The sequence below is a fragment of the Phyllostomus discolor genome, chromosome 13 (genome assembly GCF_004126475.2).
Source record: "Phyllostomus discolor isolate MPI-MPIP mPhyDis1 chromosome 13, mPhyDis1.pri.v3, whole genome shotgun sequence".
NCBI lineage: Eukaryota > Metazoa > Chordata > Mammalia > Chiroptera > Phyllostomidae > Phyllostomus > Phyllostomus discolor.
In genome coordinates, this window is record NC_040915.2 from 21,206,901 (window position 1) to 21,233,785 (window position 26,885).

The 26,885-nt window shown below is 59.0% G+C and overlaps 1 protein-coding gene across 5 annotated transcripts in view; it reads left to right on the plus strand.

The window, feature by feature from the left end:
- NDST1 (N-deacetylase and N-sulfotransferase 1) overlaps window positions 1-24,981 on the plus strand; it is a 57,231-nt gene extending 32,250 nt beyond the window's left edge. For all 5 annotated transcript variants that reach the window (XM_036014189.1, XM_036014186.1, XM_036014187.1 and 2 more), the window contains 13 exons: window positions 2,867-3,361; window positions 6,294-6,381; window positions 7,495-7,649; window positions 8,317-8,502; window positions 9,016-9,144; window positions 9,927-10,109; window positions 11,039-11,135; window positions 12,349-12,472; window positions 14,247-14,421; window positions 16,394-16,564; window positions 17,115-17,224; window positions 19,101-19,203; window positions 19,989-24,981. In XM_036014189.1, coding sequence (XP_035870082.1) covers window positions 2,867-3,361; window positions 6,294-6,381; window positions 7,495-7,649; window positions 8,317-8,502; window positions 9,016-9,144; window positions 9,927-10,109; window positions 11,039-11,135; window positions 12,349-12,472; window positions 14,247-14,421; window positions 16,394-16,564; window positions 17,115-17,224; window positions 19,101-19,203; window positions 19,989-20,108 — 2,136 coding nt within the window. In that variant the 3' untranslated portion in view covers window positions 20,109-24,981. The remainder of the gene's footprint in view (window positions 1-2,866; window positions 3,362-6,293; window positions 6,382-7,494; window positions 7,650-8,316; window positions 8,503-9,015; window positions 9,145-9,926; window positions 10,110-11,038; window positions 11,136-12,348; window positions 12,473-14,246; window positions 14,422-16,393; window positions 16,565-17,114; window positions 17,225-19,100; window positions 19,204-19,988) is intronic.
- Window positions 24,982-26,885: the final 1,904 nt, after the last annotated feature.

Sequence of the window (26,885 nt, forward strand, 5' to 3'; positions counted from 1 at the left end):
TCAGAGCCGGGATTTGACAGCCACACTCAGTGCTCCTAATCCGACCACAGGTGAGCACGGCAGAGCAAGCTGGCCCGAGGCCTGGGGAGGACACCTGGGCTCCCGAGGGCGTCAGCTAGTCCCTGAGTCTGCACCGGGCCTTCCTGTGCCTGGGTCAGGGCTCCCTCCTGCTGCCTGGAGGACCGCACGGGAGGATTCGGTGTCTCCTGAGGGGTGCTGAGAGGCAGGCAGGTTCCCTTCCCACGGGGTGAGGCCTGCCGTGGCCTCGGCCTCTGCGGTGCGAGGCACGCTCCCCTTCCCCTTCCCCAGCTGGTTCCTCTCATTGCCGCCTGGAGTGGACTGTCGGTGACTTGGCTTTTCCCTTCTTCAGTGTCTCCCAGCTGGGCAGTTGGCTAAGCTGCCAGCCCCTGGCAGTCAGCTCAGGGTCGGGGCTTTGAAATGGGATCCCCCAGTGCCTGTGGTCTAGTGTGACCTCCCAGGCCACAACAGGTGACGGACAGGACCTGAAATGTCGCTGGCCCCCACCGTCTTTGCGGTTCTCCTGTTCAACCAGTGCTGGCCTAAGGTTCGTGCGGAGCCTGGGGCTGGGCGAGGTGGCCTCTCTGGACGGGGTGCTGTGCACTGAGGCCAGCTGGGGACAGCGTAGGGAGTTGGCAGGTACTCCAGGTGCTGGTAACATCAAATGCGGCTCCTTATCGCGGCTTACAAGGCCAGGCCCTGCAAAGCCTTTGTGGGAATTAGAAAAAAGCACTGCTGTGTGGCGATAGCAGAAGGCACCCTTCTGGGCAGACGCGACCCCCGCTTGGGGCGCAGCCAAGTGCCCTTGTGCAGTGCCCACAGGGCCAGCTCCAGGGCCGCCCGGCTCACCACCCTGCCTCCTTCCTCCTCTGGCCTCATTTGCTGCCCTTTGTCCACTGTTGCCTTGCCCCACCCCGCTCATTCTCCACACACCAGCCAGATGGGCCTTTTAAAATGCAAATGGAACCTGTCTTCCCTTTGAGGGAGTCTTTGCTGGCTCCTGCTGCCACTTCCAGCCTTGGGGGTCCTTCCTGCAGGTCTGGCCCCAGCTGACCTTTCTGCCTCACCCTCTCTCCCTCTCCTCGTTGACCTCTTGCTACTACTCCTTGGCTGTGCTGAGCCCTCTCCTGCCTCTGGGCCTTAGCACTTGCTGCTCTTTGAACTTGGCCTCTACCCCTCCCCTAGTGGATGTTTACTCATTCTTCAAGTCCCACTCTGCAGGAAAGTCCCTTTGTCCAGGAAGCCACTCCGGAGCCGTTGACCGTGGCTGGTTATCTGCTGTGCTAGAACCGTGGGCCTCGCTGACGTTTTGTGTTTATCTCTGCGGCTTGGATTGTTGCTTCCTCTCTTGCTCAACTTTACGGTTCACGAGGGCAAGGACCCTGTCTGTTTTTTCTCACTGTGTCCCCGACACGGATCAGTGTCCAGCACGCTGACTAGATGTGGAGCGGACAAACGAAACCTGCACTGAGCAGCTGCCGTGTGCCAGGCGCTGGAGAGCTGTGTGCTCCTCTTTCTTTCTGTTTAAAAAGTCGGTTGCTCATCAACTAGGTGTTTGTTCCCCCTGGGTGTCAAGCCTGTGTTGGACTCAAAGGTGGGGATGACTTGGCTTCTGCCCTCGAGAGGGCACAGATGGTGGGAGAGAGACCCTGTATAGGAACGCAGCAGCCCAGGTAAAAGCTGATGTAGCCGAGGCTTTAATGTGGTCCCAGGGAGGCCAGTGCAGGGAAGAGGGTATATGCATTGGGTTTTGAAGGATGAGCAGGAGTTTGCCGGGCCAGGAAGACAGAACGGAACTGGCACAGGGACAAGGACAAGTTGTACCATGTCCAGAGGCAGGTGGCTGGGAGGCTGGGAGCCTAGGGAGGAGGAGAAGTGTGGGCAGGGAGTACTGTCTGCAGGTCCCCAGGGAGCTGGGCAGTGGCAGACCCTGTGAAGGGGGTGGCCTTGGGGGTGCTGGGGGCCCCAGGGATTGGGAATGCTGCGGGATGGAGTGTCACTATTCCCCCGCCCCCAGTAGATGCCTCCTCTTTGATCTCGTCTAACTGGCGTCCCATCAGATTTCTCCTGAAGAAAGTTTTGTGTGCAAAGGCAGTCTGGGGACCCCAGGAAATGGAGCCTGGTGGCCTGGTGTGTGGGCTGCGGGGCCAGACGCCTGGCGGCAAACTGTGGCTCCCTCTGACGGCTGTGTGGCTGAGGCCCTGGCTCCCCTCGAAGCCTCAGCTTCCTCACCGGCGAAGTGGGGCAGCAAAGGCACCTTGCTCCTGAGGCTGATGTGAGGGCTGAGCGGGCCATCAGTGATGTGCTCGCCCTGTGCTAAGGTCTCTGCCAGCAGCACTCTCCTCTTCCTCCTCCACCGCCCCTTGAGGTATTTACCGAGTTCTCAGCTCCGTTTTACAGTGGTGGAGGGAGCTGAGGCACAGAAAGGCTGCCTAACTCCTCCAGGGCCAGGTGGCAGGGCCCGTGCTGTCAGCTGCTGGGCCTCCCTCTCTGTGGTTTTGGACAAGCTACGCAGCCTCTCTGGGCCCCACTCTCCGCCTCTGTAAAGTGGGAGTGATAGCAATGCCTCCATCACAGGGGTCACTGGGGATCACCAGCAGCCCCGCACACAAAGCGCTCGAACCCAGGCCTGACTCTGGTGAGAACGGCATGTGTGTTAGCCAGTACACCGTCATGCCAGGTGAAGCTGGGTTTGCAGGGCCAGAGATGCGCAAGCCCGCCATGAAGCCCCGCCCACACTGTTGACATGGCTGTTCCCGTGGCTGTCCCCGCACACCTGAGACGCCGTGGTCCCTGGGGTTCCAGGTCTGACGGCTGCTCTCCCCTCCCTGCCTCACCCCGACTGCAGGCCAACGAGAACAGCCTGCTGAGTGCGCAGCTCAAAGGCTTCCCCCTGTTCCTGCACTCGAACCTGGGCCTGAAGGACTGCAGCATCAACCCCCGGTCCCCGCTGCTCTATGTGACGCGGCCCAGCGAGGTGGAGAAGGGCGTGCTGCCCGGCGAGGACTGGACCGTGTTCCAGTCCAACCACTCCACCTACGAGCCGGTGCTGCTGGCCAAGACGCGCTCGTCCGAGTCCATCCCGCACCTGGGCGCGGACGCCGGCCTGCACGCCGCGCTGCATGCCACCGTGGTCCAGGACCTGGGCCTGCACGACGGCATCCAGCGCGTGCTCTTCGGCAACAACCTCAACTTCTGGCTGCACAAGCTGGTCTTCGTGGACGCCGTGGCCTTCCTCACCGGCAAGCGCCTCTCGCTGCCTTTGGACCGCTACATCCTGGTGGACATCGACGACATCTTCGTGGGCAAGGAGGGCACGCGCATGAAGGTGGAGGACGTGAAGGTAGGGCCCGCGCGCCAGACCCGGGTGGCCCCGCCCTCCGGACTTTGCTGCCTGCACGCCCCCCTTGCTGGTAGTCCCCCTCCCTCGGCCAGGGGGTTTCATCAACTGCCTTATTCGAAGCGAGGGCCACCCACCATGACACTGAAGCACTGACTCCGGGGGAATTGTGGGTCTGGAGCGTGGGACTCGAGAATGTGTCTGTGGAGGGAGGGGCCCAGTTGCCGGGGCAGGCTCCTTTACCGGCCTCTTAATCCAGGCATGTTTTTGTCTTAAACAGTGTTTGAAAGGTTTTATTTATTCATTTTTAGAGAGAGGGAAGGGAGGGAGAAAGAGAGACACGTTGATCGGTTGTCTCTCGCACGTTCCTGAACTGGGGACCTGGCCTGCAACCCAGGCGGGTGCCCTGACTGGGACTCAAACCAGCAACCTTTCGGTTCGCAGGCCAGCACTCAGTCCACTGAGCCACACCAGCCAGGGCTGATTTTTAACTCTCAAAAACCTTTGTGTCAGTACCAGAACTACCGAACTCTTAGAACTAGAGCTTGAATCACACACAGGCATATTTTAACTGAGGTCTGTATAAATAGTGGAATGCATGTGTTTAATTCAAAATGCGTTTACCAAACTAACGGAGTTTTACACGCAGCTCAGGACTGAACAGAGCCTGCAAATTGAGACCGTTGAGCAATCCTTAAAATACAGGTTTCATCGACTCACTGTTTCACTCACGGTTATTAGCAAAGGAAAGGCCCTTGCTTGTGTAAGTGGGGAAGGCAGACCCAGTTGCTATAAATAGAGGGCAACAACGTAACAATCTAACAACCGCTCCAGTGGAAACAAAGCGGGGGATTATATTCTGCAGAGACACCACTGCCTGGACCGCCTGTCCCCTCTCTTGCCAGATTAGCGAGTGTCAGAGGCGCATTAGCACCAAACCAAGACTTCTTTTTGATGTTAGCAGGAGGATTGGAAAAGAGACCTCCAAGAGGAAACTTTTCCCAGAGTGACTTCGATCATCTGTGCCGACTCGCCCCTTTAAATCACTGTTGGGGGTGGGAAGGAAGGCTGGGGTGGGGCTGGGGTGCCACTCTCCTGCCTCGGTGGAGAGTAAATGCTCTCCTCTTCCTCGCACCTCCCCAGGAGAAGGGCGGAGTGGATGGTGTTGGATGGTGTTGGAGAGCAGGCACTGTTTTGGGGAATCAGGAATCAAGTTTCAGTCTGACCCTCACTCGGGTGACTTGGGCATGTCCCTTCCCATCTCCGAGCCTCAGCTGTAAAATGACAAGGCAGGGTAGCTGGGAGGTTTTCAGGCCATTTTCTGACATCCTAGGGTCTCCCAGAGGTGCTGGGTGTGGTTGGAGGGGCATGTGAGACAGCCAGGCTCTGAGCCCCCCGGGGCCACAGCCTCCTGGGACAGGGCAGCGTCGCTTTGATCTGCTCCACAAACCCTGCTTCCTCCTGAGATTTCACAGGGGTCGTCTTCTGGTGGCCCAGCCGTGCTCGCTCCTGCCGCAGCCTAGGTCTCTGCTGCCTGTCCAGGGTTGGCCCCCATGAGGAAGCCAGGCTCCAGGCTCACCGTGTCCCCAGGAACGCCGGGGGTACCCTGCTGAGTTCCCACTGTCCGCATTTTTGGAGTGGGAGCCAGCCAGCAGTTTGGAGCCGGTTCTGTGAAAGAGCGCTAACCGGAGTGCCCTCTGCCATACGCTTAGCTCAGCGCAGACTGCAAAGCGCCGCGCCAGCCAGGGTCCCATTTGCCTTAAATGTCCTCGTGAGTCAAAAAGGACAGAGTTATTTTACTTTTTTTTTTGTTCAGTCCCAAGCACAGGCTACAACTGAGCCTTTCTTTCCGAGGATGAATGTCGCCTCATTGAGGGGTACAGTGCTGGCTGTGCAGTGCGGTTCAAGCAACCCCAACAGCAGCTGTGTGTTTGGGGCTGGGCAGGGGCCAGCCCCACAGCCCTCGGTGCGTGGCCTCATCTGCCCCTTGCAGCAGCCCCTGAGGGGGGCGTGGTTCGGAGCTCCATTTCTCAGAGCGGGACACTGAGGCTCAGAGGGCTGTGGCGAGTTGCCCACGGCCACCCAGCTGGAGTGTGGATAGCGGGGATGGCATCAGGCAGTCTGTGGTGCCAGCGGGGCCGGGACGTTGGCTGGCTCTGCCAAGTGTCCGGACGGCAGGTTCTTGCAGGTCTCTTAGCAGCCTCTGCGTCCTGCGAGGAGCCTCGACCCTAGAGTACAAACCCACGTTTGTTTCAGAGCTGTCAACAACCCTTCGTTGACTTGCAAAGCACTGGGCGTGCCACGCGCGGGGACACGGCGTTGCTGGGTGCCCAGTATGTCTTTGGAAAGGCCGTGGCCCTTTGACATCGGCCTTGGTTTCACCTACGTACGAGGAGACACCCTCCACGTTTGACAGGTGGAGACGTGAGGCTTGCCGGGGCAGTGACCACAGGCAGATCTACGATGCCACCGTTTTTTATCATTGACCAAACATCAGGCAGCTTAACGTGCAACCTCTTACTTAATTCTCCCAAGAGCTCCCTGAGGGAGATGCTGCTGTCCCCACTTTATACTGTTGGGGACACTGACACCTTCTCGAGGACGCACAGCAGGGCCAGGCTGGAGTCTAGGACTCACCCGTCTTGCCAGAAGCCTGGTGCAGGTGGCTGCGTGGGGCTGGCGTCCCGGGTGTGGGTCCCATGCGGCCACTCAGGGCCCCATGCTCCGAAGGGCCCGTGCCAGGTGTGAGGCTCCGCTGTCGCTCGCCTGTGAGTGAGAGTCCCACGTTTTCACTTCTCATGTGGCCCCGCAGACTTTTCAGCTGGTCCTGCAGCAGCGGGATGCTTCCAGGCGCTCAGGGCGGGGAGCAGGGCCCCCCTCCCCGCCCTCCGCCGGCTTTCCCCTCACCCGCGTCTTTCTCCTCTGCCCGTCTTAGGCACTGTTTGATACGCAGAATGAACTACGCATGCACATCCCAAACTTCACCTTCAACCTGGGCTACTCAGGGAAATTCTTCCACACAGGTAGGTGGGTCTGCCTGTGCCCCCACTAGCAACTTCCTGCGGCCTTCAGGTCCAGACAGACCCTCAGAGCACTGCAGGTGATGCGATGGGCCACCTTCGTGGCGCATTGGGTCCCTGTTCCCCACTCCCCTGCCCCCCGACCAACAGCTCACGGAACAGTCGCAGCCCCAGGCAGTGGCCGTTTGGGGGCAGCAACAGCTCCATGGTGGCGCCCACTGAGTCTCCTCGCCTGCAGGCTGTGCTGTCCTGGGGAAGCGTCTTCTCCCACTTGTCACCCCCACCTTTTAAAATGACTTGTGCCACTTCTGCTTAAAAATGTGATCGAATGTTAAGAAATCACAGAGATGAATAGCATAGAAAGTGAAAATGTCCTATAATTGTCCCCGCCCTGTCACGAGTTATTTTCAAGTCCTCAGGCTTGAGGGGGAGGGCTGTGGGCCGCCTCCTCTCCTCTCTGGGGCTCCTGCACATTCCTCCCATTCCCCACGCACTGCCCTCAGGGCCTGGCCTGAGGGGACACACCTGAGTGTCACTGGGCCACTGCAAGGACAGCCTCTCTTGGATTCTAGGCAAATCCCTGTTAGTCTGCAGTTCTGGGGGCAAGTGTGCAGTGCAGCCCCGGAGCCAGATAAGAGTGACGCTGGGTTGCCCCTCCACATTTTGGGAATTCTCAACCCTTGGAGGCGGTGGTAGAAATGCGCATGACAGAATTAAACATTATGTGTATATTTGCGCAAAGAGTTTGAGCAGATCAGTAAGTGAAAGATGAATGACCCGATAAGAAAATAGGAATAGGATTGGAGCAGGTGCGTCAGAGCTGGAAGAGAAGACCTTGGGACCATTGCCTCTGGAGCCTGCATTGCACAGAGAAGGTCCTGGCCAAGGTCACCGAGTGCATCAAAGTCACACCCTAGACTGGAATCCAGGGCCCTGGACTAGGGCTCTGTTTGCTGCTGTGCTGCAGCCCCGGCAACTGTTCCAAGCTCTTGGTGGGGGTGCGGGGGTAGGGTGTCACCATGCCGCCCCCCGCCCCATTCCTGCACACCAGCCCAGGTTGGAGGGCCCTGTGGCAGGCGGGCCAGGCGGGCTGAGCTGCCTGTGCTTGGGCTGCAGGTACTGATGCTGAGGACGCTGGGGATGACCTGCTGCTGTCCTACGTGAAGGAGTTCTGGTGGTTCCCCCACATGTGGAGCCACATGCAGCCCCACCTTTTCCACAACCAGTCTGTGCTGGCTGAGCAGATGGCCCTGAACAAGAAGTTCGCTGTCGTGAGTAAGATTCCCTACGGGCCAGAGCCGGGCGGGCTAGGGGCTGGGCTGGGGCCCGATGGCGGGCCCCCGGCTGCTTTCATAGTTTGGGCTGAGGGCTGGGTGAGCACCTTCACAGCCGCCGTCTCACAGAAGCCTCACATGCTGCAGGAGGTGGGTGTGGACAGCCTCCCTTTCAGACAAGAAACCGAAGCTCAGGGAGGCCACACCAGCTAATGGGAGCCCAGCCAGGACTTACCCCGAGCCTGCGTGTTTCCTGAGCTCAGGCTCTTCTGCTCAGGCTAGAGTGGTGGGAGCTCCGGAAAGCTGGAGGGAGCACTCCAGCAGGAGGGAGTGAGGCCTGGTACTGGCAGAGCCTGGACCTCCCAGCCAGGTTGAGGCCCAGAGAGGCAGGAAAAGCCCAGTCTTGGTCCTCTCTCCTGGGCGCTGGAGGGCATGACACTGGGCAGAGAGTTCGAGTCCCAGTTTGGCCAGTGTCTCACCCAGAGATTCTGAGCACAGCTCCTTCCCTCCCAGGCCTCAGTTTGCCCATCGGTTCCACGAGGCCTTGGACCTCCTGCCCTGCCGTTCTAGCCTCTGATTTCCTCCCCCCGTTCTGCAAAGGGGAAATAAGGCCCAGAGGGGCTGGAACCCCATGCTCACCCCGCCCCTGCCCTCCTCTCCCCAGGAGCACGGCATTCCTACAGACATGGGGTACGCTGTGGCGCCCCACCACTCGGGCGTGTACCCTGTGCATGTGCAGCTGTACGAGGCCTGGAAGCAGGTGTGGAGCATCCGAGTGACCAGCACGGAGGAATACCCCCACCTGAAGCCGGCCCGCTACCGCCGTGGCTTCATCCACAATGGCATCATGGTACGTGGGCCCCTGGCTGCAGGGGCAGGGGCGCACACCCTGTCTGGGAGGCGTGGCTTTGCTGAGCTGGTGAGGGGCTGCAGGCCAGCTTCTGCCGCCCCTCTGGTACCTGAGGTCTCCCTCCATCCCCGGGAAGGCAGCCACTGGTCTGCCCCTTCCACAAGCCCCTTCTTAGCTGTTGTGACAGGGGATGGACATTCTCTAAAGGGACTTCTAACGAGGCCTCAGGACAGGCCTCTGTCTCTCATTTGTTTGCTTACTTAAAAAATTCATGAGCTTTGAGAGCATGCCTGATCCTTTTCTATGAACGGGGGATGCAGGCACGCACAAGCCCAACAGAAGCCTTCCAGTGGCCGGCTGGTGCCGTAGGCTGTGGGCCTCCGTGGGAGAAGACCCTCAAGGGCGGGGGCTGCGCTGTCACATAGGAGGAGACACCCTGGCTGCTCTGAGGAAGGGTCCCCCCACCCCCATCCATGCCGGGAGGTGCCAGAGCTCCCCTCGGCCCGTCCCCAGGTCCTCCCGCGGCAGACCTGCGGCCTCTTCACGCACACCATCTTCTACAACGAGTACCCCGGCGGCTCCAGCGAGCTGGACAAGATCATCAACGGCGGCGAGCTCTTCCTCACCGTGCTCCTCAATCCCGTGAGTGCCCCACAGCCTGGCCGGGTGAGGGGGGCTGCGGGCCGGCGCCCTGGGCCTGGGGAGCCGAGTGCAGGCCGGGAAGTGGGAAATCCACTCTCCTGCCTTGGCTGCCTCCCTGACCTGCAGCATGACCCCGGACAGAGAGCCGGAGCTACCTTTCTTCCCCTTTTACTTATATTGCACTTCAATATATAGAACGGTGTTCCCATTTTAGGCCATACTCTCTTTCCAGCCTTGGTGTGTATAAATATGTAAGTGTATATTAACATACATAGTAAATTATTAATGTGTTAAACTCTATATAAGGTATATATAACGAGTATAGTTTAAACTATTTACCTGAGCCTTCTGGGCCTCTCTTTCCTTATCTATAAAATGGAAACAATCATTCATGTTTTAATGCAGATATTAAGATGCTAAATAGATATCAAGTGGTGGTGTTATTCAGTTTTTTAGGGTAACTAAATATTCCTTATCGTCCATGCACCCTACCTGCCCACCACCACCAAAAGCAGTTAAACTGTACCCAGGTGACTGCAGTAGGTCAGCTTCCCATCCCAGAGCCGAAATAGTCGGTGGTCAGTCAGACCCGCGTTCACTGGGCTGTGCTGCAGCCCAAGGTCACACAGTGAGTTTGTTGATGGCCTGATTCACCTGGTCACCGAGTGGCCCTTCAAGTGGCCCATCGAGTGGCCTGCTTCAAGACCAAAAGGTCAGAAGTAGAGCGAATGCGGCTCAGAGGCTGACTAGCGTCTGCCTCCCGCCTCCCGCCCCTGGAGCAGATCAGCATCTTCATGACCCACCTGTCCAACTACGGCAATGACCGGCTGGGCCTGTATACCTTCAAGCACCTGGTGCGCTTCCTGCACTCCTGGACCAACCTCCGGCTGCAGACGCTGCCCCCTGTGCAGCTGGCCCAGAAGTACTTCCAGATCTTCTCCGAGGAGAAGGACCCGCTCTGGCAGGTGGGTGGGGGCAGGGACCCGGAGGCCTGGTCTCGGGGATGGGCTGCCCACTGCGCATGGATGCGTGCTCCAGATGTGGGGTCAGGGGCTCCACTCATGCCCTCTGACTCTCTCTGGAGTGCAAACTCAGGTGCTCAGTTGCTCCTCAGCACGGGCACACTTATCCTTGTGCACACGTACATACCCACCACCACACAGGCATGCACACTCCCACGCAGCCTCCGAGAAAACAGCAGGAAGTGAACATGATATAGACGAAGTACAGAAAGCAACCGCCCGGCCTGGTTAGACTTGGTTTTTCCTGCTCTCTCTCCAGCAGGCCCTGGGCCATGGGAAAGGAGACGTGGGGGAGGGCGGTGGGGACAGTCTGGGGGGAAGTCTGTCCCTGGGAACTGTCAAAAACTGCAAATGGAAGCTAGAATTAATGCCGTGCTCATAGTTCAGACCGGGGCCCACAAACTTTGGCCCCACGGTCTATTTTTGTGCACAGCGTTTTCTCGGGCCCGGCCACGCCCACGCCCGCCTGTGCTGTCTGCAGCTGCTCCCAGGCCGCGGCGGTGGAGTCGAGCGATTGCGACAGAGACCGGACTGTCTCCAAGCCTCGCATATTTACTAAATATTTCAAAAGATTTACTAAACTTTATAGTAAATGGTTTGACCCCGGGTGGAGACACATCTCAGGCAGTTAAATTCAGCAAGTACTGGTGACCCCCTGTGTGTGCCAAACCCGGGCTGCGCGTTTTGCTAGGACTGACCCCACACGGTCCCTGCCTGCCCTGCCAGCAGCCCAGTGTCCCATGGAGGGGACGGGACAGGGTCACATGTAGTAACGCCTGTCAGTCAGGGCTGTACGAGCTGTAAACCCGTGTGCCGTGGGAGTCCCTCCACTGGGTTTTTGGGCCCTAACAGCCTGTCCACTGTTGTTGTAGGACCCCTGCGAGGACAAACGCCACAAAGACATCTGGTCCAAGGAGAAGACGTGCGACCGCTTCCCCAAACTCCTCATCATTGGCCCCCAGAAAACAGGCAGGTCTCTTCACTCTCGGTCAGCCTCCCCCACCACTCCCTGTATCAGCCCCAGAACTCGGGGGACCAGCCTGCCCTAGTCCCATTCCCCAGTAACCTGTACCCTCTTTCCCAGGAAGTAGGAGCAAAATTGGGGTGAACATGAATTGCCTGTCACTGTGCAGGTGGGAACAGGGTGGAGGGTGGGCGTGGAATTCTTCAATCTGTCTGGGACCACAGCCTCAGGGATCCCTCCCTGGGCCCTGGGAGTCTCTGAGTTGAGGCAGTGCAGCCCAGATGACCTGCTCGGTGAGCTCAAGCAGTGCCAGGTCAAAACTGGTTCCAGGCAAAGAGGACTGCGATCAGCTAGTCAGGCGATCCGTTAGTTATGTCTGCCAGAAGTGCAGAGGGGGCAGAAGTGGTGGCATGATTGCTAAGCATTTGCCTTCCACACTCTGTAAGGCACGAGTGGGTCCCTTCATTTGACAGTAAAACACTTGAGGCTCAGAGAACTTACGTGACTTCCTCTAACACACTCAGGAAATGGCAGATCCGGGTCTTGAACCCTGGTCTCTGTGGCCCCAAAATGTATACTCTTAATCACCAAACTCTAGTCTCCTTTCCTGCTGGAGCCTCTCATTATAGCATGTTAACCATAGGCTCGCACACAAGGAAGGAATGAACTCTGAAGGAAGTGGGTAGAGGGTAGGTGTGAGTGAGGGCATCCAGGAGAGGAGGCATCTCCTGAGCCAGATTTCTTGGCCCTCCAGGAATTTCACATCAGTAGACTGGAGGGTCTGGAGCTCCTTTTTCTCTGAGCTCCTCCTGAGTGCTCGAGAGAACAGGGGTCCAGAGCTGGAAGGGCCTAGCATAAAGCATCTGGTTCTGGGATTATGAGGAGACAGTAGTGAGTTGGGTATGGCCGCTGGAGTAGAGTGGTGAGAAGGATTTTGAGGCCCAGTTCTCATTTAGTGATGAAGAATGCTGTGATGGATTAGTGATGTCTGCAGTGGGTGCAGGTGTTGAGATACTCACATGCATGCCATGTATTTGCCCTGCAGATTTGGTATGACTCCTTCACTCTATAGATGGAAGCTAAGCCCCAGCGAAGGGAAGGGACTTTCCCGGGATCTTGCAGTGAATAATGGAGAAATAGAATCAGAACCCAGGATTTCAGGCTCCGTCCTTGGGTTGGGGGCCAGGCCCTGGTCTCAGCTGCCTTCCATCCCCGCAGGCACCACAGCCCTCTACCTGTTCCTGAGCATGCACCCGGACCTCAGCAGCAACTACCCCAGCTCAGAGACCTTTGAGGAGATCCAGTTTTTTAACGGCCACAACTATCACAAAGGCATCGACTGGTGAGTGGGCCTTTCTGTCCACAGCGGGACAGGGCAGCCTTCTCAGAGCCTGCCCGGGAGGAGGTCTGCTGGAAGGAGGAGGCCACAGCAGGAAGCAGCTGGTGCTTGCTCACACAAAGTAAAGTTCCTGTAAACAGGGACAAAGTGCAGTGACCCTGGAGTCATGGTGCTGGAGCCCTGTCATAGATGGGACACTCGATGAGGAAGCCCTTTGCTCTGCCGCGTTGCTGCTCGTGGTCAGAGGCCGTGGAAGTCAGAGTCCAGCCCCTCCCTTGCTTGCACAGAAACACCCTGAGGTCCAAGGTCCCCAGAGCTGGGGACAGAGCAGGGGCTCAAATCCAAGTGTTCTGATCCGAGAGCTGGCCCTTCCCACTGTTCTCAGGTGTCCTTCACAGGGGGCTCGCTAGCCTTCAGGGACCCCCCGGGGGGCGGTCAACATGGCAGCCTCCTATAGAGCCTGTCACCAGGGGTCACCTCGGGGTGCAGGGACCACGTGGGGATGGTTCTGTGTTCCAATTTTCCAGTTTGCATCTTCCTCTCTGTCTATCTTTTCTTACCTTGTCCGTGTGTTACTTTTGTTTGTCAGCTTTGTGTCAGTGGTGTGTTTTCCTGGGTGGGGAGATTATAGCCATTCTTCCTGTTTTCGGTGTTTTTTTTTTTTTTTTTTTTTTTTGTCTGTGTATCTCTCTCTCTCTCTCTCTCTCACGTTTCCTGTCTCTATTTACCTACCTACCTGTCTGTCTGCATCTCTCATACGTCTGCAGTCTCTTATCTAAAGCCTGTGTGGCCAGATGTGTTCCTGGAAGGCAGCATGTGTCGGACTGCAGGGGGGCGGACTGCATCTTTTGCCGCGCCTTCTGCCGGGTCCGGGCAGCACCCCATTAGCAAACACATCGATATGTCTGTGGCAAAGGGTGTGGATATTTATACTAAGTGAGATGAATAAGTCAGGTTTCGCTGCCAAGTGGCTTTGCTGCAAACGTAGAGGCGAAGCTTCAGTTTTCGGAGCTTTCTCAATTTAGTCATTACAATGGATCGTGGGCAGGAAGATGCATTTTATGAAGAAAATTCAGAAACGAGAGAGCGAGTGCAAGTCCTCAGCTACATTCCCCAGATTTTGATTTTGTAGAGATGTGTGGGGTGGGCGCAGGAACCTCACAAGCCTCCAGGTGACTGATGAAGGGGCCCCTGGGACCACCCCGGAGAATCCCTGCCTCACAGGACAGAGGAGGGATCCTACACATGAACTAGGGTAGGCCCGTGAGCCCTGGTTCCCAAGAACCCCTGAAAATGTACCTCTCCTTTGCGTGAATAGGTGCTCCTGGGAGGGTCTGGAGTGTCCATTTAGTTTTCTGAGGGGTCCTTAAGGACCAGTGTGGAGGGTCACTCCTTGTGGGATGTAGCAGGTTCATCTGGGAAGCCGCCAATCCCAGTCCCAGCTCGCCCCCTAGTGGCAGTGAGCATTAGGGCCCTGTCAGTTTTACTCTGGGAGCTTGCGTTTTGGATAGAGACTCCACCCCTTCCCCTGCCACAACAGAGAGCACACCCCAAGTCTTCAGCTCCCCTCCCCACAGGGATTTCTGAAAAGGGAGACTGCCAAGTGGCCATTCCTCCAGGACCCCTGCCAGAAGTGAGCCCTTGCTTGCCTGGGAGCGGTGCGCCCTGCTTGCTTTCGGAAGTTCAAACCCCAGCGACCCTCGCCCCCTGTGCTCTATCCCTCAAGCCCCTTCCTCATGGGTCTTGACTGTGAGCCCCCTCCCTGGGCTTCCTGCAGGTACATGGAGTTCTTCCCCATCCCCTCCAACACCACCTCCGACTTCTACTTTGAGAAAAGCGCCAACTACTTTGATTCAGAAGTGGCGCCCCGGCGGGCAGCCGCCCTGTTGCCCAAAGCCAAGGTTCTGACCATCCTCATCAACCCGGCGGACCGGGCCTATTCCTGGTACCAGGTGAGCCGGGCTGGGGCAGGGCCCTGGGGGCGGGGCGGGGGGCTCTGTCTGCCACGCAGCTACTCATTCATTCAGCAGCTGTTGACTCATCACCTGCCCTGTGCCCTAGCTAGGCCCCCCAGGGTGTGCTGGTGGGTGAGAGCAGAGGCCCACCTCCGCAGCGCTTCTAGCCTGGTGGAGGGGATGGGCAGAAATCCTTGGAATCCCAGCCAGCCGCTGCCTGCCCACTATCCTGGCTCGGTCTGGGGGCCCGCCTCTCAATCTGACACCAATAAGGGGTAAAGGCTGTCTCTACTTTGATTTGGTGGACAGTGATCTGGGCGGGTACTAACTGCGGCCCCGCCCTGGACACTGGGTGGGAGTGTGGTTGTGGGCAGCAGTTCAGGAAAGGATGGCATATAGGACCTGCCATTCCTGGTGGAGGGTGCAAATGCCTGACCAGGTAAGGAAGTCACCAGGACTGCATCCATGCCAGAGACAGTGTGACTCTTAGTCCTTACTTGACTATGTAAGAACGAGAACTTCCTTTAATCTCAGTGACCTGACTTAATTTCTTCTCAGCCATTCCACTGGGCTGAAAGGACAGCTTAGGCTTGGGCCTTTTGGGGAGGTGTCCTCCTCTACCTGCCATGCACTAGGGTGTTGGGGGTGCCTGGCCTACCATCTGGTCCAGAAAGGCCTCCTCAGGCCATTTTGGGCAGTCCCCTGTCACCCTGCTCTCCTGGCCGCTCCAGGTGGCCGCCTCTGCTCCAGTGCCACTCTGGGCCCACACCACTGTTGGGGGCCCGCTGCAGACCCCTTGCTCTCTGGCCCCACAGACCTCCCCTTCCTCTGGGCTGGATGTGGTCCTCAGTGGGAGTGTGGGGACCGGTGAGGGGTCCTCCTGGTTGGCAGGCCCCCCCGTCTCTGGACCGTGGGAATTCTGCAGGTGCCCATGGCCCATGGCATTATCTCAGGGGGTTCAAACCTGGCATTTCCCCCTTTCTGATTCTGCCCAGTCCTTCTGTCATAGTCTGCACGGGCAGCATAACAAAACATCATAGACTGGCTGTCTGAAACAACAGAAGTTTGTTTCTCATGGTTCTGGAGGCTAGAAGTCCAAGATCAAGGTGCCACCAATACAGTTCCCGGTGAGGGGGTTCTTCCTGGCTTTGAGACAGCCGCCGCCTCCAGGTGGCCTCCCACGGCAGAGAGAGCGGACTTGCTGGTGCTTCTTCTCACAAGGGCACTGATCCCATCACCAGGGCCCCGCCCTCATGACCTGTCTGTGCCTCCTGACCTCCCAAAGGTCCCTTCTTAAATGTTATCACATTGGAGGTTAGAGCTTTAATGTATACCTTTGGGGGTAGGACAAACATCCCATCTATAACACTTTCTGATTTCTCTAAAGGAGAAATGCTTAATTTGGTGCAAATGGCACTTACGTCCTTTCTAACACTGCTGGGCTGTGTCTTCAACAAAGAGTGCAAGCTGCCGGGTCCCGGCCTGTCGCAGACGTTTCTGTCTGGCTGGGTTTGAGAACATTGCATTCTTTTTGTTCTGTTCATGAGCCTTCTGTGTGTGACAGCTGTGCTGGCTTCCCACTTATGGAGGGGGTAGTGGGTTTTAGTTTGAAATTATGTGGATAAGAAAGGTGAGTCCCTGTAAAGAAAAGTGTCTTGGCGTTGGTGCATACTTTTTGTGGAGTGTTTGTGGACGCTGCAGAAATTACAGAGCTAGTGTACAAATTACCAGCGTTTGGAAACTCTGTTCCAGTCCAACTCAAGCCTTCCGAAGGTGAGGAAAGGAGGGCTCAGAGGGGCCAGTGGCTTCCCCAAGGTCAGGGGATGATGGGAAACACAGGCAGGACTTGAACCCTGGCTCCTGGTGTCCGCCCGGGGTCTTCTGGCTGGTGGCCGCATCCTGCCCTGCCGCTGCAGCTTCCCGCTTTGTGCCTTCCCTGGGACGTGCTGACCCTCCCCCTTGCCTGCAGCACCAGCGAGCCCACGACGACCCTGTGGCCCTGAAGTACACCTTCCACGAGGTGATCACAGCGGGGCCCGACGCGTCCTCCAAGCTGCGCGCCCTCCAGAACCGCTGTCTGGTCCCCGGCTGGTACGCCACCCACATTGAGCGCTGGCTCAGCGCCTTTCACGCCAGCCAGGTAGCTGCCTGTCCCTCACCCCTGGGAGGGCAATCTCGGCCGGCAGGGAGCCGCAGACGCGCTCTCACTGGTCAGGGGGCCGGAGTGCCGGCACTGGCGAGTCAGGCCTTCAGGGCCTTCCAGAGTTTCAGTCGTATTTATCTCAAGGTCTACGTGTGAGAATCCCCTAGGCCCTTGTCCCTTCACAACACGGTCTGGCGCCCTAAGGGGACCCAGGTTGCATGGCGGGTTTTAGGAAAACTCGGGGGACTTAGGCTGGAGAGCGACCTGTAAGGTCAGAAGCTGGGGGAGAGGCCAGAGAGGGATGCTGTGGAGGCAGGAGGGGCGGGCAGGTTTGGTGACAGCTCACACTGGGAAAGGATGCCGTCAGTGGGGGGAGCTGACACCTGGGGGCCCCTGCTCTTCAGAGGTGGAGGAGGAAACAGATTCTCAGAGCGCAGGGACCCAGTTTGTGACCGTGGCTGCCGACCCAGGGAACTGGGGGCCTGTTTGCCTCCGGAGTGAGGACGGGCTCAGATCACCCTTCTTTCTCCTTTTTCTCCTGTTGCAGATTCTGGTCCTGGATGGCAAACTGCTGCGCACAGAACCTGCCAAGGTGATGGACACGGTGCAGAAGTTCCTTGGGGTGACCAATACCATCGACTACCACAAAACCTTGGCGTGAGTGTGGCTTTGGCCTTGAAACTGGGGGTTTCCCACGCAAGGCAGCTGGGCCAGAAAGCCAAAGGCTTGAATGGTTGCAGGAGAGACAGGTCAGTCAGCATCAGCAAGCGTGAGAGAGCGTGCCTGTGTGTGATGGCGGCTCAGCAGAAAAGCTAGTGTTAACCCGACTGGAGTTGTGTTTACAAAGGTGCTGACTCAGGAAAGAGAGAGGGAAGAGTCCATTCTGTGTCGGCCGGTCGCACTCCTGGGGCCTTCGTTTCAGTCCTGGCTCGGTCAGATCAGCGACGAGCAGCCCCGGTTCCCACAGGGTTTCTTGGTGTTAGGTCATGACTTCAGTGTAATTTCGGGAAAAGGAAACTACAGATATTGTCGACGGCTCACAGTCCCCGTCATTCGAACCCAGTGCCAGCGGGCTGTCGGCGCCCCCCAGTGCGTACACGTCAGCGGGTGCTGCAGCAGCCCAACACTGGGCCGAGGCCGCCCCCCAGGGCTGTGTCCCAGGGAGTGACACGCTGGGCTGGGTGAGGGTCTCGAAAGGAGGAGGAAGGGAGCCACCCTCCCTGGCTACCTTCCCAGGAAAGGCTCACAGCAAGCGTGTTCGCTTCTCCTCGTCTCGGAAGTGGGAGGCGGGGGAGGCAGGTCAGCCCTGAACGGGGAGGCAGGAAGGAGGAGCAGCTAGGGGTGTGGGCCGCGACATCAGGGATGCCTGGATGAGGACCCCAGATCCACCCGTGACTTCTCTAACTGCATGACCTTGGAAAAAATGTCTTTGTTCCTTCAACCCTCATGTTCCTCATCTGTTGTTAGTTGGGGCTTAAGGTATAATCCGCACCCCCTGGGGGGTCCCCGTGTGGAATGAAAGCATGTACGTGGAGCTCTCGGCTCGGTGCCTAAGCAGGGTGGTGCCGAGTACACCAGCAGCAGCAGCAGCAGCAGCACGATTATCTGTGTCCAGCCTGTGGCCCTGTCAGAAACCCCTGCTTCCTTCGCCTGCCAACTGTGAATTCTGTTTTCCTGCTGTCCCCATTTGCCCAGAGTCTCCGCTGGTTCCTGGTCTGAGGCTGGACTCTGACGCCACTGTGGCCCCCTCCCCGGGACAGCTGCGGACCTCCTCCTCCCTAGGCCCCCGCAGGCCCCGTATGGCTTCAGACCCCAAAGGCAGTCTCACGCTATCACCTCTGAAATGTGCTCCAAAAGTGAGACTCCCCGGGCGGCGGCTCACGTGCTCCGTCTGAGCCCCTCATTTCTTGGCTGGCGGTCCCAGTTCCTGCCGCAGTCCACGGCGCGAGCACACCCCACCTTCACAATTCCCAGAACCCTCTCCTGAGCGTTCCCCATCCCTGGGGGATCGACTCTTTTGTGAAGACGTGCAGTGTCTGCCGTTGCGGCTAAGCATGCCCGTGACTGGGAGAGAGGGCAGGCGAGCTTAGTGGAGTCAGGGACAGAACACGGGCCGACAGGTGGCGGTGTTGGCCCCACACAGCCCGTGGGTTCCAGAGTGGGCTCAGGGGCATGGATTGGCCCCACATTGCCCGTGGGTTCCAGAATGGGCTCGGGGGCGTGGATTGGCCCCACACAGCCTGTGGGTTCCAGAATGTGCTCGGGGACGTGGATTGGCCCCACACAGCCCGTGGGTTCCAGAGTGGGCTCAGGGGCGTGGATTGGCCCCACATTGCCCGTGGGTTCCAGAGTGGGCACGGGGGCGTGGATTGGCCCCACACAGCCTGTGGGTTCCAGAATGGGCTCGGGGGCGTGGATTCTACAGTCTCTCTCCCAGGCTCGGCCGTTCCCAGAGAGCCTGTGAACACCGCCCTAAAGCGGGAAGGAGGGGGCCGGGCCAGCTCCCATCCACGGGCTTTCTCCACCTGCACAGGTTCGACCCAAAGAAAGGATTTTGGTGCCAACTGCTCGAAGGAGGAAAAACCAAGTGTCTGGGCAAAAGCAAGGGCCGGAAGTACCCGGAGATGGACTTGGATGTAAGTGGTGGGCGCGCCGCCTGCAAGCAGCCGGACAAACGGGCAGCGTCCCTGTCCCGGAGAGGGCCTTTCCTCCCCTTCGCCCAGCGCCCAGCAAGTTGATGGCCTTGGTGCCTTCTGGATGGTGTTCGTGAAGAGGAGGAAATGCAGGTGGGGATGTGGTGGGTCGGAACTGAGGTAGTCAGATGAGTACTTGTCCCCTTCTCCCGAGGGCTGAGTGCTCTGGGGCTTTGAGGATGAATCGGACACGTCTTTGCCTCCAAGGAACTGCAAGTCTAGCCGCCTCCTCCTGGGAGGGAGATCAGTCCACACACCAGGGAGTGGAGTCCAAGGCAGGAAGTGGGGGTGGGGGGTCCGGGCTCGGGCGGTCCGGGAGGAGGAGAGGTAGAGCAGCCTTCTCAGAGGCCGGGAGGGGTCTCTGGAGGTGGGCCTGGACGGCTGCTTCGGGACCCCTGGCCAGGCAGGATGAGGTTCTGTTGGAGGAGAGAAGGCAGGTCAAGGGCGGAGGGGGCAGGTCCCACACTGTGACTTTTGCCAGGTTTGCCTTTTCCCTTCTGCCCCCCGTTTTGATTAATTCTTTCTGTCTTCTATCATGAGAATTTTGAGCTTGCGTGCTATATTTTGGTGCTCCTACGAGGGAGGGGTTTTCTTTTGGAGGCGGCCCTGTTGAAGAGGCCTGTGAGTGAGGACTAGGTGCAGGGGACAGGCCCACGGCCAGGCGGCCTCCAAGGGGAGGGGCAGCTCTGGAGAGAGCGCCCGCCAAGCTGCTCTCCCTCCCGTTCCAGTCCCGCGCCTTCCTGAAGGACTATTACCGGGACCACAACATCGAGCTCTCCAAGCTGCTGTACAAGATGGGCCAGACGCTGCCCACCTGGCTGCGGGAGGACCTCCAGAACACCAGGTAGCCACAGCCACCGCAGCCAGACCGAACGTTCGTGACGGCAGGGGCGTCCCGCCGCGCTGAGCCAGGCCGACCTGCAGAACGGGAAGCTGGCCCGGGCTGGCCGAGCACATGCACGAGCAATACTCTGCTGGGGCCCCGCCAGGGCCTGCAGAAGAGCCCAGGCCGGTCCACAGGCGCCTCAGAGCACCCAGCGCTGGGTCTGCGGCCTCCAGCATCTCCCGAGCCGCTGGAGGTCCGTCCTGGAGGTCCGTCCTGTCCACAGCCTTCCGCGGGGAGGCCGCTCCCTGGTAGGAAGGGGTCCTCGGGACTCTCTTTTCTGTCCCTCACTGTGTTCTACCGACCACGGCCTCCCCTTCGTCCTGCCACTTCCCGCCCCAGCAGGGTGTCCCCTTGGTGTTAGCTGCCACATTGTCCCTGTCCTGCGGACAGTTAAGGAGAAGAGCCCAGGTGGGCCTTTTGCCAAACCAGGGAGAGAGACTGGACCTTCTGAGGGGCCAGCTGGGTACCCGAGTCGGTCGCTAGCTAGACTGGACGTGAGTGGGGTCCCCCGAGAGGACGCTGAACTTCCACACACATCCCGGTTCCTGCCGTCGCCTCTCACCTTCCCCCTCCGGGGAGGGGGCCTCCGATTCCTGCAGTATCCACCCGATCCTCGAGGCCCCCCCAGGGCCGGGGCACGGCCACGCCACTGGGACCCAGAGGCCCGGGCCTCCACCCCCTCACCCCGGGGTATGACACGTGTGGTGTTTCCTGTGGTAGAAGACGGAGGCAGTTCGGGGGTCTGCTGGGTCCGTGTTCCAGCGCACACGCTGCCCCGCACCCCCCAGGCACGGCCCCTGGCCGGCCGCGCAGAGCTGGGGAGGGGCTCTGCCCTGGCAGCCTGTGGCTGAGGGCTCCTGGGGGCCCCCTTGACCTCCCCAATACTAAGAAGCTAAAGTATTTTAATATTTTGTTTTATTTCTTGGTGCCAGAGTTTATACTTTGGGTGCTGGGGTCGCACTGTGTTATATATATATATATATATAATTTGTATATATATATTATATTTTTTTGGTTGGGTTTGTTTTTAATTCAGTCACACAAAATGGTGGCAGGCCCCAGCCCCGTGCACGAAAATGAGACAGAAGGGAGGGGGCGGCCATGTCTTCCTGTGTCCGCCGGGCCTCGGGGAGACGGCGTGGAGGCGCCCAGGAGAGCTGCCCGTGTCCTCCCCCCAGTGCCACGGCTGCCTGGGGCCGCGCAGGGGCGCGGCAGCAGCGAGACACACAGGGAGGGCCTGCTCTGTCTAGGAGATCTGGCTTCACGGAGTGCGGAGGCCTGGGGGAGCTCTAGCCAAAGGAAACGGCCAGGCTGGCGTGGGCGACCGGGCCGGAGGCTGGCCCGTTCCCCTCCCCTCACATGGTGCTAGGTGGGGAGCTGCCCTGGGAGCCGGGGGGCCCGCAGGGACCACAGGGCTGTCTCCGGGCCCCCTGCAGACAGCGGGTCTCCGGGCTGTTTTCTGGTTGGGGTCTGCTCCTACCCTCCTCTCAACAATGTGAAGTGACTAAACTGGGGTGCTCTCCCCACCCCTCCCACTGCCGGTCCAGCTTCGAACTGACACCCAGGAAGTCCTTTCTGGAAAGCCTTGCCTTGTTCGGAAGACTGTAGCGTCTTGGGGCGGGAAGGGCCCTTCGGCTGCGGGAAACAGCGGGAGGCGGCCTCCTGGCCAGCGTCGTCCGTCACCGAGCTGGTTGGGAGCGAGGCCGAGAACGGAGCTGCCAGTTCCCAGTTCTGAGTCCAGGGCTCCTCCTCCAGCGCCACACTGCCTCTGAGCCTCTCCTCGGGACCCTGCTCTGTGCCAGGCTCCTGCCCCTCCCTCAGTCACACCCTTGGTCGCTCCAGGACATAGGGACAAACCACTTCCTCCCAGCCAGGGTGCCTTTGAGTTTTCTCAGACCCGCATCTGCATCCCTGCCTTGCTCCCTCCGCCTCGGAAGGCTCTTCCCAGCCCGCAGGGCCCGGGGCGCTCTCCGCTCTGCACCAACGCCCTTTCCCGAGGTCCCCACTGGGCCGGACAGGGGTGGCTACTCAGCGGGGCCAGCTGTGGACGGTTGCATGGTCTCACTGTGCTTCCCATCGGGGCCTCTGAGCCCAGGAGCCCTGAGCCTTGTCCACCCCTCGGGGCAGGAAGAGCACACATCCCAGGACAGGGCGGCCAGCTTGCACGCTCGTGAAGACTGGCTGTGCGGAGGACCCAGACCCCCGCGCTGACTTCCCCGGTGCCAGTCCCGGGCCTCGCTTCCCAACGGTCAGTGAGTGGCCCGGGCTGTGTGACCTGTGAGCACCTCCCAGGGCCCACACTCAGCAGTCTACCCTCTGGGCCCGGACGCCCGCCCCTGCCCCACCCCTCGGAGCTCTGAAGGCCTGAAGGGCCAGCGGCTCCACCTCTCAGGGCCTCTGGCCCAAGGAAGGAGCAGGCAGGTGTGAGACCCCAGGGGAGCAGAGGAGATGGGGGGGGGGCGGGGAGTTGCCCAGGCCATTCCGGGAAGCAGGGGACTTGCCCTGCCACATGCTCTAAGTCTGGTCACTGCTCTTCCTTCCCTTCCCACGAACCAGTATTCCTCCAGGACCCACTGCCAGGACCTGCAGGCATTGTGGAGGGGACAGATGCGTCCCCCAGGGGCTCTCAGCTACTGAGCCCACAGGTGCCCTCACGAGGGGAGAGAACCAGCAGTTGGCGGGTCCAGCAGCATCAGCTTGTTGAGTGTTCTCTAGTCCGCTGGGGGTGTGTGGCCAAGGAGGGAGACAGAGAGAGAGAGAGAGAGCGCGCGAGTGAGCACGCTAGGTCCTGTAGATGACTTCATCGTCCTTTCTGTTCACCGCACCACATGCCCTGCCCCACAGGGGGCGTGCAGGGCAGTCCGGCCAACATCGCCTGGGTTGTTCGGGGCTCCAGAGCCAGCCGAAGGGCAGGCGTCTGGCGATGGGCCTTTTCTGGGCCCCAGAGCAGGAGCGGCCAGTGCCTCAGGGGCCCAGGCGAGGGGGCAGGGTCTGTCCCCAGGAGCAGAGAACTTCTGGGCTGCCCCGGAGACAGTGGTGGTCCCAGCGTGGGCTGACCCCGTAGGCCTGTGAACCCACCATCTAAATTTAAAATGAACACTTCGGTACATTTGTTTTCTCTTGCTGCACAGAGTTTTTTCTGAACTGGCCTAAGAGTAAAGGTCTTGAGACCTCACCCCAGAATGCCGCAGCCTGCGTCTGCTCAGAGTCAGGACAGTCTCCCGGGTCGGAGCGCGGTGCCACACCTGGGACAGCGACTAGCTCACAGCTGCTCCCTGACCCGCGCTCCTCTTCCCCCAGACAGCTTGCACCTGGTTTTGGAGTTGGGGTCCAGTCGGGGGGCACGCATTGCGTTTTGTGATGGTGTTTTTAAGGCTCACTGAATGTTGGAAAGTCCCCCTGCTCACTTCGGGTTTTTTAAGTGACGTCATGTCTGAGGCCAGTGGGGCCGGCTGTCCCGGAGAAGCCCAGCATTCTGTCTTTGTCCTCCTGCTCCCTTCCGGTGTCAGAGGTCAAGTTCCCCTGGCCCCTGGGTTGTCGAGAGTAATTTAGGCCACGTGGAGTTTTGCCTTTGTGCCGTCTGGACAGCTTCCCTCCAGCCTAAAGTGCCCCTCTACTGTCACCCGTACCACGTGCCAGACGAGCACAGAGGGGCCAGCTGGAGCTCCAGGAGCTCAGGGGAGGGCGAGGCAAGCAGCGTCTCAGCAGGGCTCTGGAGGAAGCCCTGGGGGCCCTCCAGGAGGAGGGGGCCCTGTGCATGGAGGCCGGACCAAGCAGCGTAGGGCCTCTTGGAGAGGAGACGCCTCTGGCTCAGAGGGGCCTGTGCTGCCTCCTTGGACGCTGGTGATGGACCACGGGGCCCCAGACAGCATCCCTCTCTCTCTAGCTCTCTGTGTCCAGTCTCTCCATCTCGATCTCTCCCTGCTGTGGTCCTGGGGTCTTCACTTCCGGGAGGCCCGTGGTCCGTGCGCACTGGAGCAGAACCAGGCCCCAGGATGTGCCAGGGATGGGTCCAGCTAAGGAACTGCCTCCCGCAGATTGTGGCGAAAGGAGGACAGCACTGGGCTGGAGGCAGGAGATGGGGAGTTTCATCCCACCCAAGGACGCTCGGTCTCAGCATGACAGGTTTCCTCCCAGGGCCTCAGTTTCCCCATTTATGGGACGAGCAGGTGGAGCTGCAGTGGGGGTTTTCACACGGCAAACAGGAAGTAGTTCCGCTCTCGTTGAAGTGAGGACAGGGGGCCCGGACATGTCCCTGCCCCTGTCCACGCTCCGCACTCAAGGGGACACTGAGCTCTGGGTCGCCATCCCGGGGCGGGCTGCCCCCAGGGTGTGCCCGCCCCCAGGGTTTGCCCTCGCCAGCTCTGGTGGCCAGAGATATTTTCAGCTCCTTCGGGGGGTGGGCATCTGTCTCTTGTGGGGTCCACGTCAAGGGCTTGAGGGGCTCTGGCAGTGTTTTATCCCAATATGTTCGCCCCTCCTCTCTCCTTCCCCTCTGTGGCCCTGAGGGAGATGAGGGAGGAGAGGTTTTCTCTGACTGTGCTAGCTTTTATTATCAGCAAGAGGGCTCCTTTTGTAACTTGTGCATGAAATTCATGTCATTTCCCGGGGAGAGGAGAGGGCTGCCTGGAGAGGGTGGGGGCACACTGGGGGAGCAGGCTGGGGTTTCCTTCCCTTGCGGGGGTGGGGAGAGGTGTGGCGAGGGGGCGCTACCCAGCTCACCCGATCAGGGCTCTTGAACCAGCCGTTTTGGGTTGCGTTAAAAGTGGGAACCTTCCTCCATTAATGTACAATCTTGAACTAACTGCTAATAAAGTGGGTTCCGTTTGTATGCATTGGTCATGTCCGTCTGTCTGTCTGTCTGTCTGACATACTCTCGAGGCCTGCGGAGGAGGGTGGAGATGCAGCTGTTCACACGCATGGCCACTCTGGCTGCCCCCACCCTCCCCCACACATACATTGTGACTTGGTCAAATCCCAGGTCATTTCCAAGGCGCAGTAAACGGAGGCTTTTCCAGGTAGCAGAGGCCGCCCCAGGGCCACCCGCCAGGTGGGGCATCTCGGATGACAACGAAGAGCCCAGGCCCAGGTCTCTAAGTGCCAGACTGAATGTAGCCCTGGGGACTGAGGCTCAGCGTCTAGATCTGGTTCCACCATGAATGTGGAGTGTGACTGGAAACAAGTCCCTTTGACCTTTTGATCCTCAGTTTCCCTTTTAGGGGTGCAGAGGGAACTGGGCTTAGTGGCTGCCCCTGGAGAATTTACTGAAAACACCGGATTCCCAGGCCACACCATCAGAGGTTGCTGCCGGGCAGATGTGGAGATGGACCCAAACACCCGTGTTTTAACAACCTCCGGGGCATGCTGAGGCGCCCACGTGAGGGAGCCCTGGCTCAGATGGACGGTTCCGTACAGGCTCGAATTAATTCAGAGTCCCTCTGTCCAAGGAAAAAAACTTTGGATGAAACAAATGTCTTTGTAGCCCTCCGAGCCTGGTTAGGATTTGCTGGGGAGGGCCCTGGCCAGCTGTCCGCAGTGCTGGTGCTGGACCTGCTCCCTCAGAGCCCCCTACAAAGCTCTGGAAATGCACATTCCCAGGCCCCCCAAATCCACTCAATCAGAACCTATGGGAATGGGACCCAGCAATGTACATTTCAACACAATCCCACCTCGTGTGAGCCCGAGAAGGTGACAGAAATGCGGGCCACTGCTAAGGGGCGTGCTGGGACCCAGCTGGAACACGCTGAAACGCCCACCCCAATGGCACAAGAGCCGCACTTGCAGTGATGACTGCGCTGTGCCATCTGGGAGCTCGGCTAGGGCCGTGCGGCACTGCTGATGAGAACGTGGCCGGAGGCTGCACCGGTGGGGACAGTCCAGAAGGCGTGAGACAGAAGGGGCACCTGCACCAGCTCCAGGGCTGGGCTCCATCAGAAGTTGTTGACTTTTAAAACCAGCAAAGGTTCTTTAAAAGAGAAATGTAATTGGAAACCAGGTGAAGGCCAGGTGCTCTGGCTGGAGTGGGGGTGAGGGCCTGGCCTCTCACCAGCTCCACTCCCCCCTCCCTGTCCCCTGTCCTATCTGGACCCTGGGGATTCCTTGAAACACGTTGTGAAAAGCCAGCCTGGCTGCTCTCAGAGGCCCCAAGAGTCCTGCAGGTCTAACAGGCAGGGGGAGCAAAAACACACCAGCCCCCGCATCCCGTTCAGTGGGGATGCTGCTCTGGGAGCCTGGTGCCCTAGGAGCAGGCCAGCTCCAGAGGTGGGGGTTTGTCTCTGAGAAGCCCAGGGCGGTGTGTTTCATACTGGCACAGCACCTAGTATGTCCACCCATGGGGAACACTGCATGACCTCTAGCGGAGCCACATGCCGGAACATGACAATGCAGCTGGAAACATTAGTTTTGCCAGGGGTACTTCTGCAAGACGGACCCACCTGTACAGTGTGACCACTGGTGAAAAGAGAACGCTACATAGTGTGTCCTTTTCCTGGGAGTATAGATGTATTATATATAATAGATGTATATCTCTTACACCAAACTGGCAACAGAGGGAGGGGACAGGGCAGAGGGGTCTTCCAAGGGGACTTGAGCTTTGGCCGAAACATTTTCTAAAAAATTAAGATAATGTGTTCATTGGTGGACTTAAAAAGTTTTAATAAGAGTAACTAGAACCGGGTGGAGCAGGAAGGCGGGGCTGCGGGCAGCTGGACCGGTGAGAGACGGGGCGGTGAAGGCCGGA